This window comes from Chiloscyllium plagiosum, chromosome 5 (assembly GCF_004010195.1).
Source record: "Chiloscyllium plagiosum isolate BGI_BamShark_2017 chromosome 5, ASM401019v2, whole genome shotgun sequence".
Classification (NCBI taxonomy): Eukaryota; Metazoa; Chordata; class Chondrichthyes; order Orectolobiformes; family Hemiscylliidae; genus Chiloscyllium; species Chiloscyllium plagiosum.
In genome coordinates, this window is record NC_057714.1 from 75,281,954 (window position 1) to 75,298,524 (window position 16,571).

Here is a 16,571-nt window from a genome sequence, read left to right on the forward strand (position 1 = left end):
CCCCACCCCCCTCCGGCCTATCACCCTCACCTTGACCTCCCTCCACCTGTCGCATTTCCAAAGCCCTTCCCCCAAGTCCCTCCTCCCTACCTTTTATCTTAGCCTGCTGGACACACTTTCCTCATTCCTGAAGAAGGGCTTATGCCCGAAACGTCGATTCTCCTGTTCCTTGGATGCTGCCTGACCTGCTGCGCTTTTCCAGCAACACATTTTCAGCTCTGATCTCCAGCATCTGCAGCCCTCACTTTCTCCTTGTACATAAACAATGTCAGCTAAAGCCAGATTTTGGTTTAACTGTATAATTGACCAGAAACTGAATAATTGTGAATTGACAATTCTGTGGATGAATCAAATTAGGAATCAAAATCAAAGAGTTAGGTGAAGATATTGGAGTAAATATTCATCTTCAGCACCTCAATAATAATCTGATGGAGTAGATTACCTATTTTACAACAAAATTTTTATTTTGTTGATTCATTTCTTAGGGACTCTAATTTGCTCTAAAAATGTATTATATTAATTGTATTCAAGTATGGACAGGCGATGTAAACTATTAGCCAGAAAATAACAGGAAGAAAAATCTTTCAGTCACTGTCTCCCAATGGAAAACCTTGACACTTAACAAAGCTATTGATCAGGAATCAGCATTTGCCTTGAAAATATAATTAAGTTTCAATGAGCAAATGTATTGTTTCCTCAACAGATATATATTTTGTATATTTATATATTATATAAAGACATGGAAATGCTTTTAGCAGCTATGACTTCAGCTCAGTCTGGTTTCTGTTTTATTCCATTATTCTTGAACAGAGAAACTTTATTTTATATCATCAAGTCCAAATTACAAAAGAGGAGGTGCTGGAGGTCTTAAAATGCATAAAGGAGATAAATTCCTTGGACCTGATCAAATGTATCTTAGGACGTTGTGGGAAACTAGGGAAGAAATTGCAGGGTCCCTAGTGGAGGTTTTGGTATGATTGGCAGATACGGGTGTGGTGCCAGAAGACCAGAGGGTGGTTAATGCTGTGCCATTATTTTTGAAAGGCTGCAAAAGAAAGCCAGGGAGCTGTAGACCAGTGAGCCTAAAATCAGTGGCGGGTAAGCTATTGGAGGGGATTCTGAGCAACGGAATCTACACGCATTTAGAAAGGTAAATTATGGATAGTCAACACAACTTTGTGTGTGGGAAGTTGTGTTTCACAAACTTGATTGAGTTTTTTTCGAAGATGGATGAAGACAGAATGACAGACATTGTGTACATGGACTTTAGCAAGATCTTCGACAAGGTTCTGCATGGTTGGTTAGTTAGTAAGGTTAGATGACATGGGATCTAGGGAGACTTAGCCAGCTGGAAACAAAATTGGCTTGGTGGTAGGAAACAGAAGGTGGTGATAGGGGGTTGTTATTCAGACTGGAGGACTGTGACCAGCGATGTGCTGCAACATTTGGTGCTGTTTCCATTAGTGTTCATTATTTATATAAATGATTTGGATGAGAAAATAGGAAGCATTGTTAGGTTTCCAGATGGCACCAAAATTGGTGGTAGAGTAGAGAGTAATAAAGGTTAAATAAGAGTACAACAGGATCTTGATTAACTGGGCCAGGGGCCAAGGAATGGCAGATGGAGTTTAATTCAGATAAATACGAGGTGTTACATTTTGGATAGACAAGCCAAGGCAGAACATACAAAATTAATGGTATGGTCTTGGGAGAGTGTTGTCAGACAGAGAGACCTAGGATTGCAGGTACATAGTTCCTTGAATGTGGAGTCACAGGTAGGCAGGGTTTTGAAGAAGGCATTTGGCGTGTTTGCCTTAATCGGTCAGAGATTTGAGCACAAGAGTTGGGATGTCATGGTAAGGCTGTACAAAACACTGGTAAGGTTGGTGGACTTGTGGACAGTGCTGAAGGATGCTGCACATTACAAAGGGACATAGATAAGCTGCAGAGCTTGGCTGAGAGGTGCAAATGGAGTTTAATGCAGAAAAGTGTGAAGTGATTCATTTTGGAAGGAGTAACAGGAATACAGATTACTGGGCTAATGGTAAAATTCTTGGTAGTGTGGATGAGCAGAGAGATCTCAGTTTCCATGTACATAGATCCCTAAAAGTTGCCACCCAGGTTGGTAGGGTTGTTAGGAAGGTGTATGGTGTGTTGGCATTTATTGGTAAAGAGACTGAGGTTTGGAGCCATGAGGTCATGTTGCGGCTGTACAAAACTCTGGTGTGGCCGACTTGGAGTATTGTGTAAATTTCTGGTCACCGCATTACAGGAAAGATGTGGAAAGGGTGTAGTGGAGATTTACCAGGATGTTGCCTGGTATGGAGGGAAGGTCTTATGAGGAAAGGCTGACAGACTTGAGACTGTTTTCGTTAGAGATGAAGGTTGAGAGGTGACTGAATAGAGACATAGAAGATGATCAGAGGATTAGATAAGTTGGACAGTGAGAGCCTTTTTCCTCGATGGCGATGGCTAGCATGAGGGGACATAGCTTTAAACTGAGGGGTGATAGATATAGATCAGATGTCAGAGGTAGATTCTTTACTCAAAGTGTAGTAGGGTGTGGAATGCCCTGCCTGCAACAGTAGTAGACTCGCTAACTTTAAGAGCATTTAATGGTCATCGGATAAACATATGGATGATAATGGTATAGTGTAGGTTAGATAGGCTTCAAATTGGTTTCACAGGTCAGTGCAACATTGAGGGCTGAAGGGCCTGTACTGTACTGTAATGTTCTTTGTTCTATGTTCTATATCAGATGGACTTTAATGTTTATGTGAGATAATGTATCTAGGTTATATTGGTTAATAGTAAATCTGTACATGGTGAAAGAATATGATTTAAACGGTCCTAAAAGAAGTGAAAATTGGGCACACTCTTAAAGCAATTGGTCTAATGTATGGTTACTATTGAGACAAATTACTCAGTAAATCTAGTGTAATATATATTTGCAAAGTTTTTTAATCATTTATGTTGGCCTCGTAAAGGCATGGTAGATCAAATGAATCTTGAACTTGAATTGAGTTAAATTGAAATATCATGTATGGAATAGCCTTTCTTGCCTTTTTAAAAAATTTTTTTATTATTGCTTAATCTTCCTTCTCCATTTCAGATATGAGCAAGCTTTTTTGACAAGCTTAATTGGTCTGAGACCAGAGACCTATTTTTGGATTGGCATAAAATCTGATCCAAACAACCAAGGGGCTTTCTTGTCTGTGAATGGGGAGCCGGTATCCTTTACAAATTGGAATATCAATATGCCAGGTGGGCTTTAAGCTCTGCATCCCCTAATATAGCATCTTGTTGAATTTCATTTATTGTGTACTGTTCTGTAATTTGTACTTTCCACTACTGGGTAGCAATGCAAGCACAAACCTTCAGTGGTGTTTCGCCCTCATTGGAAAGCTGGTAGAACCCCTGTTGCTTCTGTCTGAAAGGCCCAGCTCAATTACTAGGCAGTAAGCTAGATAGTGTCAGCATGCAATCAGACCCTGAATATGATGAAAATCCCCCACTCTCTCCACTACTGAGAACGATCAAAGACTGTAGTTCCAAGCAGTGTCCTGGGACTGGGTGGCAGCTATTGCCTGCACAGCAATTGGGACTGTAACTGCAATCGGCCCTTAATTCCCAGACAGGACAATGTGGGGTTTGGGTCAAGGGATTCAAGAGCAAGGGAGGGCAAGTGAGATTGGGAGCACAAAACTGGGACCTTTCTTGGTAGGCAACCCAATCGGGTTTGCTGGGCAACTTCCCTATGTGGAGTGACCCTGCTGGCATCACTGGTTGAATCCCAGCAATGATAGAATGGGACCCTTAGGTCGCCCTGAAGTAGCCATATAAGTATCCACAATCAGCCTCTGGGCGTAAAGGTCACAGTACACCCTTCCGACCCTGAGCTTGATAGGCATGGAAAGGCAGCAGGGTGCTCAACCTGCACTATACCACCCGATCAAATGACCCTCACTCTCTCCAAATGTGTCCCTGAGGTGGGATTAAATTCCACACATTGGGGAAACCCACGAGATGGGGGTAAAAGATGCGTTTTGTTTATCACCTAATAATAGACTCCCTTGACTTTATTGAGGATTAGGACTAGATGGAGATTATCATTAATACATAACTGTGTAATAGATTAAAATTGTTCCTCTGCTCGCCATCATACAAAAAGAAAATAAACCTGACCTGGTCTTAATCACCAGATCTTAAAACCTAATTTTGTAACTGGATAATAATAATATTATGTAGTTATACACTACCATTCATTTATTAAGTTATTGCTGATTTTCAAGTTAAAAACCAATGGTTTTAATTTATTTGAAGAGTGTTGATCTGCACCTTAACCGTTTATCTGTTTAGTTACTGGGAGAATTTGATGTTTGAATTATTAATTGTAGGGAGAAAAGCTGGCTGTGTTGGTATGGCAACCAAAAGTGCTGCTGGTTTATGGAATGTTTATGATTGTTCGAACAAGGCAAAATACATTTGCAAACACTGGGCAGCTGGTGCAACATCTCCTCCAACAATTCCGACAACTCTCGCAACAACTTGTTCAGAAGGCTGGGAGACATATGAAAATTCTGGGTACTGTTACAAAGTGAGACCACTAAATGTTTATAATCTGTATTTTTATATGCTATTAAAGTGAAACCATGTGCCATCTATTTAGAAGTGGACTGCTGTCTACCATCAGAGCTTGCCCTCTCACTCAGGGTGGCACAGTGGTTAACACTGCTACCTCACAGTGCTAGGGACCTGGGTGGGTTTCTGCTGGCTGCTCTGGTTTCCTTCCACAGTCCAAAGATGTGCAGATTAGGTGGATTGGCCATGCTTATTTATTCATAGTGTCCAGGGGTGTGCAGGCTTGGTGGGTTAACTATGGTAAATATGGGGTTAAGGGAATAAGTGGGATCCTCTTTGGAGGGTCAGTGGATGGGCTGAAAGGCCTCTAACTGCCTTGTAGGGTTTCTGTGACTTACTTCTAATGGCTAGAATATTTTCTTTTACATTAGATATTACAACAATCACTGGAGAACCTTCTCCTTGACCTGTATTGACCTAGTGAATCCTTATGTGTGGTTAAATGGTGCCTGATATTGTTGAATTCAGTTATTGTCTCCTTTTTCTCAGGCACTTAGCCCTTTAGTCCAAGTTTGGATTGAAGCTTAGATGACACCTAGAGTCAAACAGCTTCAGTGGAAAGAAACCTGCTACAAAATGATAATTGCCAAATTTAAAAAGGGAACTAAAGGCTGTGAAACTCTGTGGGGATATACTGAAGCTGTCCTCAATGTATATGAACTTACAGACACAGCAATCAAGAGCAGGAGTAGGTCATTCACTCTCTTGAACCTGCTGGGTGATTCAAGAAGATCATGGCTTACCTTTCTGTGGCCACTACTCCACAATCCTTTACTTTCTTAGTCCAGTATCTATCTACCCCCATCTTTAAATAACTTTGCCTCCATTGCTTACCTGGGAAGAGGGATCCAAAAATGCTCTGAGGAAAGATTTTTCCTCATCCTGTCTTAAATGGATGACATTTATTTTTAAAGTGTGACCCTTTGTTCTTGTCCCTGCCACAAGAGGAAATACCGTGCCAAGACCCCTCAGGATCTTATCTATTTCAGTAAGATTGCCTCCCATTCCTATTTAAGTGCTGCGTTCACAAGTAGCTTTTTCAATCAGCCTTTCTTGGTCACTCTTGGTGTATTTTTTCTTTATTGCTCCTATTCTTCTCTCCATGTACACATCGTTTGTCAGCCGGAAAAGGAAAGCCTCAAGGAGTTGTAATTATTCCAGACTATCAAGGATTAAAAGTCAAACCATATGGCAGTTAAGGTTAGGACACAATGCTACGTCCTATATTCCATGGATGGTAGAAAAAAGCTAAATAATCCACTAGCTAATCAAGAACCTATCTATCTCTGTTTTAAATGACTTGGCTTCCATAGCCCTTTGTGACAATGAGTTCCACAGCCCCAGGACATCAATGTTGGAGTTTCACAGGATAGCACTCTCGGAGAAAACATTTCTAATTCCTTCACTAGTGACCTTCCTTTCAAAATCAAGTCAAAAATGTGGTTACTTTTGCATTTTGTTTTTACCATTTGTGACTCCTCACATGAAGAAGCAATCCAAACACATGTGCACCAGTATTCAGGTTTGTTCTGATAAACAACATGCAACATTAGTGGCACACATATGCCAAGCATTAACCATCTCTAACCAGAGAGAAAAACTTTAACATTGCAGGTGCTGGAGATCGGAGATAAAAACAGAAAGTGAGAGAATTAGGTTTTATTGTCATGTACATTCAAGTACAGGGATACCATGAAAAGTTTAGAACGTTTCCATTCACAGTGCCATCTTATGTACAATGTAACTAGTTCAAAATCTTTGGTAAGAAGTAAAAAGATTTTTAAAAAGCGCCCCGCGCTGGTCCGAGCTTTCTCCGGCATTGGGTTCAATCTACCGATTCCCATGCCTCCACACTGCCATCGAGACAGAATTTATGCTTTGAGTTCAATGGCTCTTCTTCCAAAGTGAAAAGGACTAGAAAATGATGACTGTTGTGCTGTTGACAAAAAGGGAGATGGATGGAGTGGAACATAAACCATAAGTCATACGAGCAGAATTAGGTCATTTGGCCCATCGAGTCTGCTTCTCCATTTGAACAGGCTGATCTGTTTCTCAACTCCATTCTCCTGCATTCTCCCCGTAATCATTGATCCCTTTACTAATCAAGAACCATCTATCTCTGTCCTAAATACACTCAATGTCTTGGCCTCTACAGCCCTTTGTGGCAATAAGCTCCACAGATTCACCAAACTCTGACTGAAGAAATTTCTTGTCACCTCAGTTGTAAAGGGTCGTCCTTTCACCCTGAGGCTGTTCACTTGGGTCATAGACTCTCGTACTAGTAGGAACATCATCTCCATGTTCACTCTATCCAGGCCGCTCAGTATTCTGGAGGTTTCAATCAGATATCCCGTCATCCTTCTAACCTCCATTGAGTACAGAGCCAGAGTCCTCAGGCCCACCTAAAATGACAAGCTCTTCATTCCTGGGATTTGTAAGTCTCTTCTGGAACCCATCCAATGCCAGTGCATCTGTCCCTCAATTCGAAACTGGTCACAATATTTAAATGTGGTCTGACAAGAGCCTCAACAAAACATCTCTGCTTTTGCCGATAGAGTGGAGGAGTGTAAGATTGACTCCACTCTTCTCGCTGCTTGTCATTTCAATTCATCACCTTGCTCGAGACCCACTGCAATAGTCCAAAAAGCCCAATAAAAGCTGAAGGAACAGCACAACATTTTTGCTTAGCCACTTTCCAGCTGGACTCAACATAGAGTTAAACAACTCCTGAGCATGAGCACTGTCAGCCATTTTGATTACACTTGGTTTTTCTCTCCACTGATACTGTCTGGCCTTTTAAGTTTCTCCAGCACTTTCTGTTTTTCTATTTCAATAATAAAAGCATCTAACCATTTCCTCTAACTTCCATCATCAATGAATCCTTTACCATCACCGTTCTATTTATCAATAAGCATTAGACTTACTCGAGCAGCCATACAGATATTTTGGCTGCAAAAGCAAAGACTGAACTGGGAGTTCTGAACCAATCAACTCACTTCCTTATCACCCAAATCCATCTGGACAAGTATGAATTTGTGCACTTCAATCACTTGCTTCTCACAAATTTGATCTAACCTTGAGCATCCATTTACCTTTAAGAGATTGTGGGATTTACAATTTAATTGCCAATTATGTTCAGTGCAGACTGCTAGGATTTATAATCAAGACTATAAGGATCCTTTAAACAATCTAATTGTTAATACATTGGCAACCTATTTCTCCAGCCTGGAAACAGACTAATTGAAACAGCTCAGTGCTATTCTTGTATGTAGTAAATTATTTTAAGAGTTTATTAGTTCTTTTCCTTAATGTCATTCCTCTGTGCCATTTTTGTTTTTTCTTAATCCGGTCTTTCTTTCCCTCTCCTTATCTCCATTTCTGTCCCAGGTTTGAATATACTTCATTTTCTTTTTCTGTTGTGGCTCTCTTTCTTATTAATCCTTAAATTTCTTTATTTAAACAACTACATTGTCAGTCCGGCAATTCCCTAAGGTTTCAGATGCCCTATTGTGTTTGCATTGCTGTTAATAACTTGCATTCCCAGCAAGTCATGTTGTAAAATCTTTCAAGCTGCAGAAAAACAAATTGCTGAAAGCAGCCATGCAATGTGCTGCTCACATGCAAGCTCTGGCCTGATATTCTTTCAATAACTCTGTGGCACTGCACCGATTAGCAAATCTTAGCTTGTGCAAACCTTAAGCTTCATTTTGCCAGCAAACAGACCAAGGCTAACCTCAGAAAGGGAAAGTAAGGACTGCAGATGCTGGAGATCAGAGTGAAGATTAGAGTGATGATGGAAAAGCACAGCAGGTCAGGCAGTATCCAAGGACCAGGAAAATCAACGTTTCGGGCAGGAGCCCTTCTTCAGGCTCTTGCCTGAAATGTCAATTTTCCTGCTCATCGGATGCTGCCTGACCTGCTGTGCTTTTCCAGCAACACTCTAATCTTAACCTCAGAAAACACAATGCAAGCCCTTTTAAGGGATCATCAGTCAGATAGAATGGAGAATCTGTGCCACAGACTATGTTTAAATATCTAATAAACAACCCTTTTGTTAAATGTGATATGACCTCAATCTTCCACATCCTTCATTTTAAATCATTTCACAACTCAGCCACTAGTGAAGGTTGTCCTCTTTCCATAGACTTTATCCGAAAGGTATTTGAAGATTAATAACAGATATGCTTTCCTATCCAGACTTTTATAAAATCTATGCAAGCTCAGAAATCATGGTTTGAAGCACGTAATTACTGTCGAGACATTGGTGGAGATCTTATCAGCATCCACGATTATAATGAAGAACGATTTATCTGGAGGAAGCTAGTGTAAGTATTCAATGTATCCCATTTCCCTTCTTATCCCATCATCCATGACAGGAAAGGCAAATCGAATATGAATTACATTCTGAGAAATCTTAACACAAGAGGTCAGGCAAGATTGGGAAGCTGGTTTCATTTTTTTTTCTTTTTTTTCTTTGTTTTCCCTCGAGAGCCAGCTATCAGAGTGAGCAGAACCCCTAACACTCCTGTTTATTTTTTTTTCTTTTTTCTTTTCTTAAACCCCCCACACTACCGTCTTAGTGCGGTAGTGCTTATTTTTTCCCCAGCACCCATGTTGTGTGTGTGTGCAGGAGTGAGACACAGTGAGAGACACAAGGTGTATGAATCTTTATTCAATTTCCACCACCAGGAAGATAGAAAAACGCCCGAGTGGCCAGTGACAAGCAGTGCCCTTCACAAAAGGCAATGCTGTGTGATCAAACAGTGAAGGGGAGGGCAGGGATTAAATCAAAATAGAGTTTGAGGAGGAAATAATGCAGTCCACTCCCTGCGGCACCCACCTCTCCCTGAACAACTCCAGGGTGTTGCGGAAACCGCGTGCTCCTTCTCCAAGGACACCTGGGCCCTAATGTAACCGCGGAAGAGGGGCAGGCAGTCGGCCCTAACGACCCCCTCCACGGCCCGCTGCCTGGACCTGTTGATGGCCAGTTTGGCCAGGTCCAAGAGCAGACCCACGAGGAGGTCTTCAGACTTGTCTTCCCTCCTCCGTACCGGGTGCCCGAAGATCAGGAGCGTGGGACTGAAGTGCAACCAAAAGCAGAGGAGGACGCTTTTAAGAAAATCAAAAAGGGAGTGCAAACGGCCACACCCAATATACACGTGATCCACCGACTCCACAGCGCCACAGAACAAGCAGTTGGGCTGGGAGTCCGCAAACCACCGCAATCTGCGGCTGCAGGGGACCGCTGCGTGCAGCACCCTCCACCCCAGATCCCCGAGAGAAAGGGGGAGGACTCCCGCGTAGAGAGCCCTCCACTGGGGATTCCCACCACCCGGTGGCAAATGGGCACGCCAAGGCGTGCCTGGACAGTGGATGAGGGAGAAGAGGTGGATGGTGTGCAGCAGCAGTCGATACAGGGCCCGCCTTTTTGCATCCTTAAAAGGGACAAAATGAAAATTCCAGAGGCGGCTCAGGTTGTGGGGCACAGGCTCCCACGGGAAGTAGGGGATCTTGGGGCCAATGTGAAATTCCGTCCGGGCTGGGGTGAGCGCGGACGGGATCCCACTGCACACTTGAGCAGGAAGTTGGTGTCAATCTGCTGCTCACAGGATACTGGTTGGCTGACATCTTAATAAGGCTGCCAATCTCTGATTTAACCTGCTACTCATTTGTGTGGTTAACTGGGTTTCTGGAAACCAGGCAGCATAACGGAGATGAGAACGCCTTTAGACAAGTAGTATCTGTCCGACAGAATAGCTAGGAGGCCAGGAGGAGCAAAACTGCTCCTCACAACTACAATGTAATGCCCCTTCTCCAGTTCAAAGGTGAAACCTAGGCAGTTCATGGGCAGCACAGTGTCTCAGCGGTTAGCACTGCTACCTGACAGCCCCAGAGGCCTGGGTTCAATGCTAGCCTTGGGCAACTGTCTGTGTGGGGTTGGCACATTCTCCCTGGATGCTTCAGTTTCCTCCTACAGATATGCCGGCTAGGTGGATTAGCCAAGCTAAATTGCCCATAGTGTCCAGGGAAATGCAGGCTTGGTGGGTTAACTATAGTAAACTGTGGGGTTATAGGAATAGGATAGGGTAGAGTGGTGGTTCAGGTCCCTCTTCGGAGAGACAGTGTGGATGAATGGGTCGTTTGGCTTGCTTCCACACTGTAGAGATTTTATGATTCTAATTCTGCACCTGTTCTGAAGTGCTCCCTGTGAAAGTAAAATCCATCAGGATATGCAAAATATAAACGTATGATGGGTAATAAAGTTACCACTTATGATAGTTGAGGAAAAACACTCCATTCATGCCGAGTCCATAAGACCATAAGAAATAAGAACAGGAATATATCGCTAACTAGGGCTCACAATTTGAAGATTGTCAGCAAGATAACTGGGAGTGTGGTGAGGATGAACTTCTTTACTCAGAGAGTTGTTAGGATTTGGAATTTGCTGCCTGGGGGAGTGATGGAGGCAGATGCTATAGGAGGTTTCAAAGGAGAGATGGATATATATTTGAAAGTGATGAGTTTAGAGGGCTATAGAGAAAAGGCAGCAGAATGGGACCAGCTGGGTAGCACTTTCAAAAACCTGTACTGATACGATGGGCTGAATGCCCTCCTACTGTATTTTAAAATGTTATGATTCTATGATGTTATGTTTCAATGAGTAGGCTTTTCGGCCCCTTGAGCCTGCTCCATCTTTCAACAGGACCCATGGATGATCCAGCAATCCTCATGTCCCTTTTCCTGCCCTTTCTCTGTAAGCCTGATTTCCCGAGTGGTCAAGAATCCATCTATCTCAGTCTTAAATTTACACAAGGATTCCACCCCCACAACCCTCTGAGCAAAGAAATTCCTCCTCATCTTGGTCTTAAACTGATGCCCCTTTATTCTGAGACTGTCTGGTCCTCGGCTCTCCCTTGAGGGGAAACATCCTCTCAGCATTTACCTGAAGAAGAAGTTCTGAAGAAGGGTCATACCGGACTCGAAACATTAACTCTTTCTCCCTTCAGAGAAGATGCCAGAACTGTTGTGTTTCTCCAGAATTCTCTGAATTTGAGTCTCAATCCCCAAAGAATTCCAGAGACACTCAACCCTCTATGAGAAGAAATTCCTCCTCATCTCAGTCTTAAATTGCCACTCCTTAATTCTGAAACTATGCCCTCCATTCCTAGACTCTCCATGTGGGGAAGCATCCTCTTAATATTTACTACTTCATGCTCCTTAAAAATCCTGTATGTTTCAATGAGGTCAACTCTCATTCTTCTAAATACCAGTGAGTAGAGTCCCAACCTATTTAACCTTTGCTAATAAGAAAACCTCCCCAGACCAGGGATTCACCTGGTGAACCTTCTCTGAACTGCCTCCAATAAAATGATATCTTTCATTAAATAAGGGGGCCAAAACTGCTCATAGTGCTCTAGATGTGGTCTCATCAGCACCTTGTACACTTGCAGTAAGATTTCCTAACTTATATACTCTAACCCTCTCAAAGTAGGGGTCAACCTTCCATCAGCCTTCCTGATTACCTGCTGCATCTGGGTGCTTTCTGTAGTAGCCCCCAAATCCTTTTGTGTTGCAGCTTCCTTCAGTTTTTCTCCATTTAAATAATATTCTCTTCTGTTTTTCTCCTGTCCAAACTTCACATTTTCTCACATTCTCATCCATTTGCCACATTTTTGCACCTTCACGTGAACTCTCTGTAAACTGTTTGTGTCCCTCTCACAATCTGCCTTTCCACTTTTTATGTGTTGTCTGCAAATTTGGCTACTGAAGATTTGCTTCCTTACTCCAAGTCATTAATATGCATTGTCAGCAATTGCAATCCCAGCACTGATCTGTGTGCAATCTCACTGGTTCACCAACCTGTAAAAGAACCCCTTATCCTCACTGACTGTTTCCTGTCTATTAACCAATTCTCTATCTCTGCTAATACACTACTTTCAAAACTGTGGGCTTTAATCTTATGACTTAACATATAATGAAGTATCTTGTTGAATTCCTTGTAGGGTCCAAATACTTGATGATGTCCCACCCCATCCACTCTGCTTGAAATTTCCTCAAGAAACGCAAATTAGTTAGTTACACACAGTTTCCCGATCAGTCTGACCCCAGATCAGGTCACATGCCCTCATATTTTACTTTAAAGACCAATTGCCAAAACACAATAATCTTATAAACATCATAATTATAACAAACTTCCTTGCTTTAAGAGAGAGTGCATTTGCTTTCAAGGACATCTATAGTGCAGTGGTCATGTCAGAAGGCCTGGTTTCAAGCTCCAGAGGTGTGTAATAACATCTCTGAACAGGTCCATTAGAAGACATCTACATCTTGCTTTAAAAAGTGCAGCCCCTTTTCCTAGTCCAAATGAAATCTCATCCACCTTCATTTGTTCATCAATATTTGAAAGCCTATCGGCACACTGTGTGACATAGGAGGATGGAAGGCAACCCTGAAAATCATCCCATGGATTTTCTGGGTGAATAGCACAGTTGGCCCACTCATCCATAACTAATTCAGCAATCAATATCTAACTAAACCTCAATATTTTATTCAATTTCTGCTTTTTATTGTATATAGGTCACTTATGGCTTATTCACCTGTGTGGATTGGATTATATAAACCAAAACCAAATGGTGGATTTATCTGGAGCGATGACAGTCCTGTAAGTGTTTTGTCATCAAATGTGTGACTGAAAATAAATTCCAATGTTGTTTATCAAATAAATGAGCCCACGTGTCAAAATCACAAATTTTCCACTTAATTGTAACACATTCCATTTTTGCTCCTTATTTTAATCTCTTGGGAGTGTGCTACATTTCTAGTTTATTTGTGTAACAAAGATTACATCATTAAGAATTTCATGATGTGGAGGTGATGGTGTTGGAGTGGAATGTACAAAGTTAAAAATCAGACCAGGTTAGAGCCAGCAGGTTTATTTGGAAGTACAAACATTCGGGCCGCTGCTCCTTCGTCAGGTAACTAGTGGAGCAGGATCCTACCTGATGAAAGAGTAGCGCTCTGAAAGTTTGTACTTCCAAATAAACCTGTTGGACGATAATCTGGTTTTGTGTGATTTTAAACATTAAGAATTTCATCAGCAGCAAATATTTACCTGTTCTCTTAATTGTTCACATTATAATTCCCAAACTGAAAAGTTTCACCAAATCAAGAAGATATAAAGGTATTATGGAATATTCCAAATTTTGAATAGTGCCTTTACATAATGAAGGTCACTGCCAGTGCAATTGATTTTTCACAAATAACTAAAACTTTAATGCCAATATTTCCTCGTGCCCTGCTCCACTACTGTATGCACAGTAGGAATGGGACACCAATCCATCTATTTGGTTATCTTTGATTCTGTTCAAATTTCAGACTTTCAAAGCATTATCATATATTGAATTGATGCCATGCCATTACAGCATTGACATGGGCTCCATACCAAATGGAGAGAGAAAACTCATTGTAATGAATAACTGTGATATGAGTTAGCCACTAACGTCAGCTGAAAAGTTTCAAATCCCTTTTGTTTTCTTAAAAATGGTTTCCTGTAGTCAAGTTTTCCTGCGGCATTGTACCACACTGTGATCACTGATCCACTGGTTGCAAGTAAACAGCTCTTGAAATGTTAGGGCAGGATCTTCAACTTCCGTTGGAGAAGATAAAGACATGACCAGGCACAAAAACCCATGCTGCCAGCTAGTGTGTCAGTTTATTGGCACCATCCCTTCAAGAGGCTTTCTTCGAGGAAGCAGATAGCCAGTTGAGGATTCTTAATGATCTGTAAAGGCCTGTTGTCAGAGGTCATTTGCAACTTTTTCAGTTGTGCTCGACGATGGTAAAGACCCGCTGCTGGGGTCTGATCATAGACTGGCATGGCTAATCTTCCCAGGGTGCTTTGAGTCCTACTCCTTCTTACCTAGCTACAGCTATGACTGAGGGCTGTCATTGAGTGTTTCCCTCTCTACAATGGTCAATTGGCTACTGAGGACTTTTTTTTATTTTAAAGGTTTGAAGTTGTTTGCAGAGAAGTCACCTCAAGATGGAGAAGCCATCTTGTTCTTTTACATGAACTGCAGGCTTCATTGCTTTCTGAGTTAGAAGACCTCCGAACCTCAGACCTCAGACCTCAGGGACCTGCTATTGGCCCTCCGACTTCAAGGGTCTTTCTAAAATCTTAAATTAGTTGGGAACTTGTCATCCAGCTAGTAATTACCCAATTCAAGGAAGATCAGAGCCAGGTGCTGTTTCCCACCAGTCAAGCGTTGTAACCCCGATTTGGCCCCCAGTTCAGGGTCCTGAACCAAAGGGTAAATTTTTACCCATTACATTCCCTTTTGAAGCATTTAGCAACTCTGTTTACTAGGCAAACACAAATTCTAAGCTTTTATTTAACCCAGCGTTGCTAGGTTACTGTGGCAAGCATAGAAATGATATCATTGCTATTCAGCACAAGCCTGTCGGGTAGTGAACAGGTATATTATGCAATTGGCCTTTATCAACTGAAGATTTTTGCAGGTGGAAAAGTTGCAAAGTCTGGCCTCCAATTTCAGCACCTACCCAGGCAGATTCTGTTCCAGTTACAGATTAAAGGCATGAAAATTCAGTCTACTGTCATTTTTTTGGGTTGTGGCCAGGATTGACTTAGAAAGCCTAGCCATACTTCACTGTGGTATTTGGCTAGTATCTTATTCGAAATGTAACTGATAGCCACACTGTTCTTAAAGCGTTGTTGTGAAGTAAAAGCATTTTACAATGGTTTTTCTCTCTCCTGCCTTAATAAAGAAGTAACGCTGTGCAATGTAACAACATCCTTCATCTCTTTTCTGCTCTTTCTGATTGTTCCTGACGTACATATATATTATATATTCACACATACTTTCTCCATGTAATATCCATCCAAAACAAACATTTTTTTAAAAGAATTAACTTCAGATTTGGTTTGTTATAGTAAACTGACTTGGTGTAACTCAAACTACCTTTATTTACCATTTGTTAATGTTAATTCAATGCATCTGTCATTATTTTGAATGTATTTCCAACTACTTCAAAAAAATGACAAGGTTAAAATGGTAGCTGTTTATGTCTTTGTGATAGGTATCATTTCAGAACTGGAATCCTGGAGAGCCCAACCAGTTTCGTGGGATTGAGAATTGTGTTGAAGCAGGAACAGGCTATGAAATGCAATGGAATGACATACATTGTGAAGCATTACATGATTGGATTTGCAAGATTAGGAAAGGCAAGAAAAACGTTTTCTCCATTTGTATTATGTCATATTGAATTATGGTTAAGGCTCGATTGGGAATGATTAGAAATGCAATTGTTGAAAGCAGGAGTTATGAAAGAATTGTTGAATGGTTTAGCCTAGGCTTTACTGTTGTGATTTTGCCCCCGGCTGGGTATTTTACCTGATATGGAAATGCTTATACTATCCCTCATAGCAAAAGGACATTTATCCCCAGTTTAACCCTTGTTTTCTGATGTTTGTGACAATGTTGTTTGTGTGACTTGCTATTTGCAAATAGGCTACCATGCTTCCTACATTATAAGCGCAGCAGGTCAGGCAGCATCCAAGAAGCAGGAGAATCGACATTTCGGGCATGAGCCCTTCTTCAGGAATGAGGAGAGTGTGCCAAGCAGGCTAAGATAAACGGTAGGGAGGAGGGACTTAGGGGAGGGGCGTTGGAAATGCGATAGGTGGAAGGAGGTTAAGGTGAGGGTGATAGGCTGGAGTGGGGGTGGAGGCGGAGAGGTCAGGAAGAAGATTGCAGGTTAGGAAGGTGGTGCTGAGTTCGAGGGTTGGGACTGAGACAAGATGGGGGAGGGGAAATGAGGAAACTGGAGAAATCTGAGTTCATCCCTTGTGGTTGGAGGGTTCCTAGGCGGAAGATGAGGCGCTCTTCCTCCAGCCGTCATGTTGCTATGGT

General features: G+C 41.9%; 1 protein-coding gene across 1 annotated transcript in view; it reads left to right on the top strand.

The window, feature by feature from the left end:
* Positions 1-16,571, top strand: part of mrc1a (mannose receptor, C type 1a) — a 151,084-nt gene that overhangs the window by 70,349 nt on the left and 64,164 nt on the right. Inside the window, exons 11-15 of the mRNA XM_043690393.1 lie at positions 3,113-3,264; positions 4,398-4,597; positions 8,839-8,966; positions 13,219-13,303; positions 15,739-15,883. Coding sequence (XP_043546328.1) covers positions 3,113-3,264; positions 4,398-4,597; positions 8,839-8,966; positions 13,219-13,303; positions 15,739-15,883 — 710 coding nt within the window. The remainder of the gene's footprint in view (positions 1-3,112; positions 3,265-4,397; positions 4,598-8,838; positions 8,967-13,218; positions 13,304-15,738; positions 15,884-16,571) is intronic.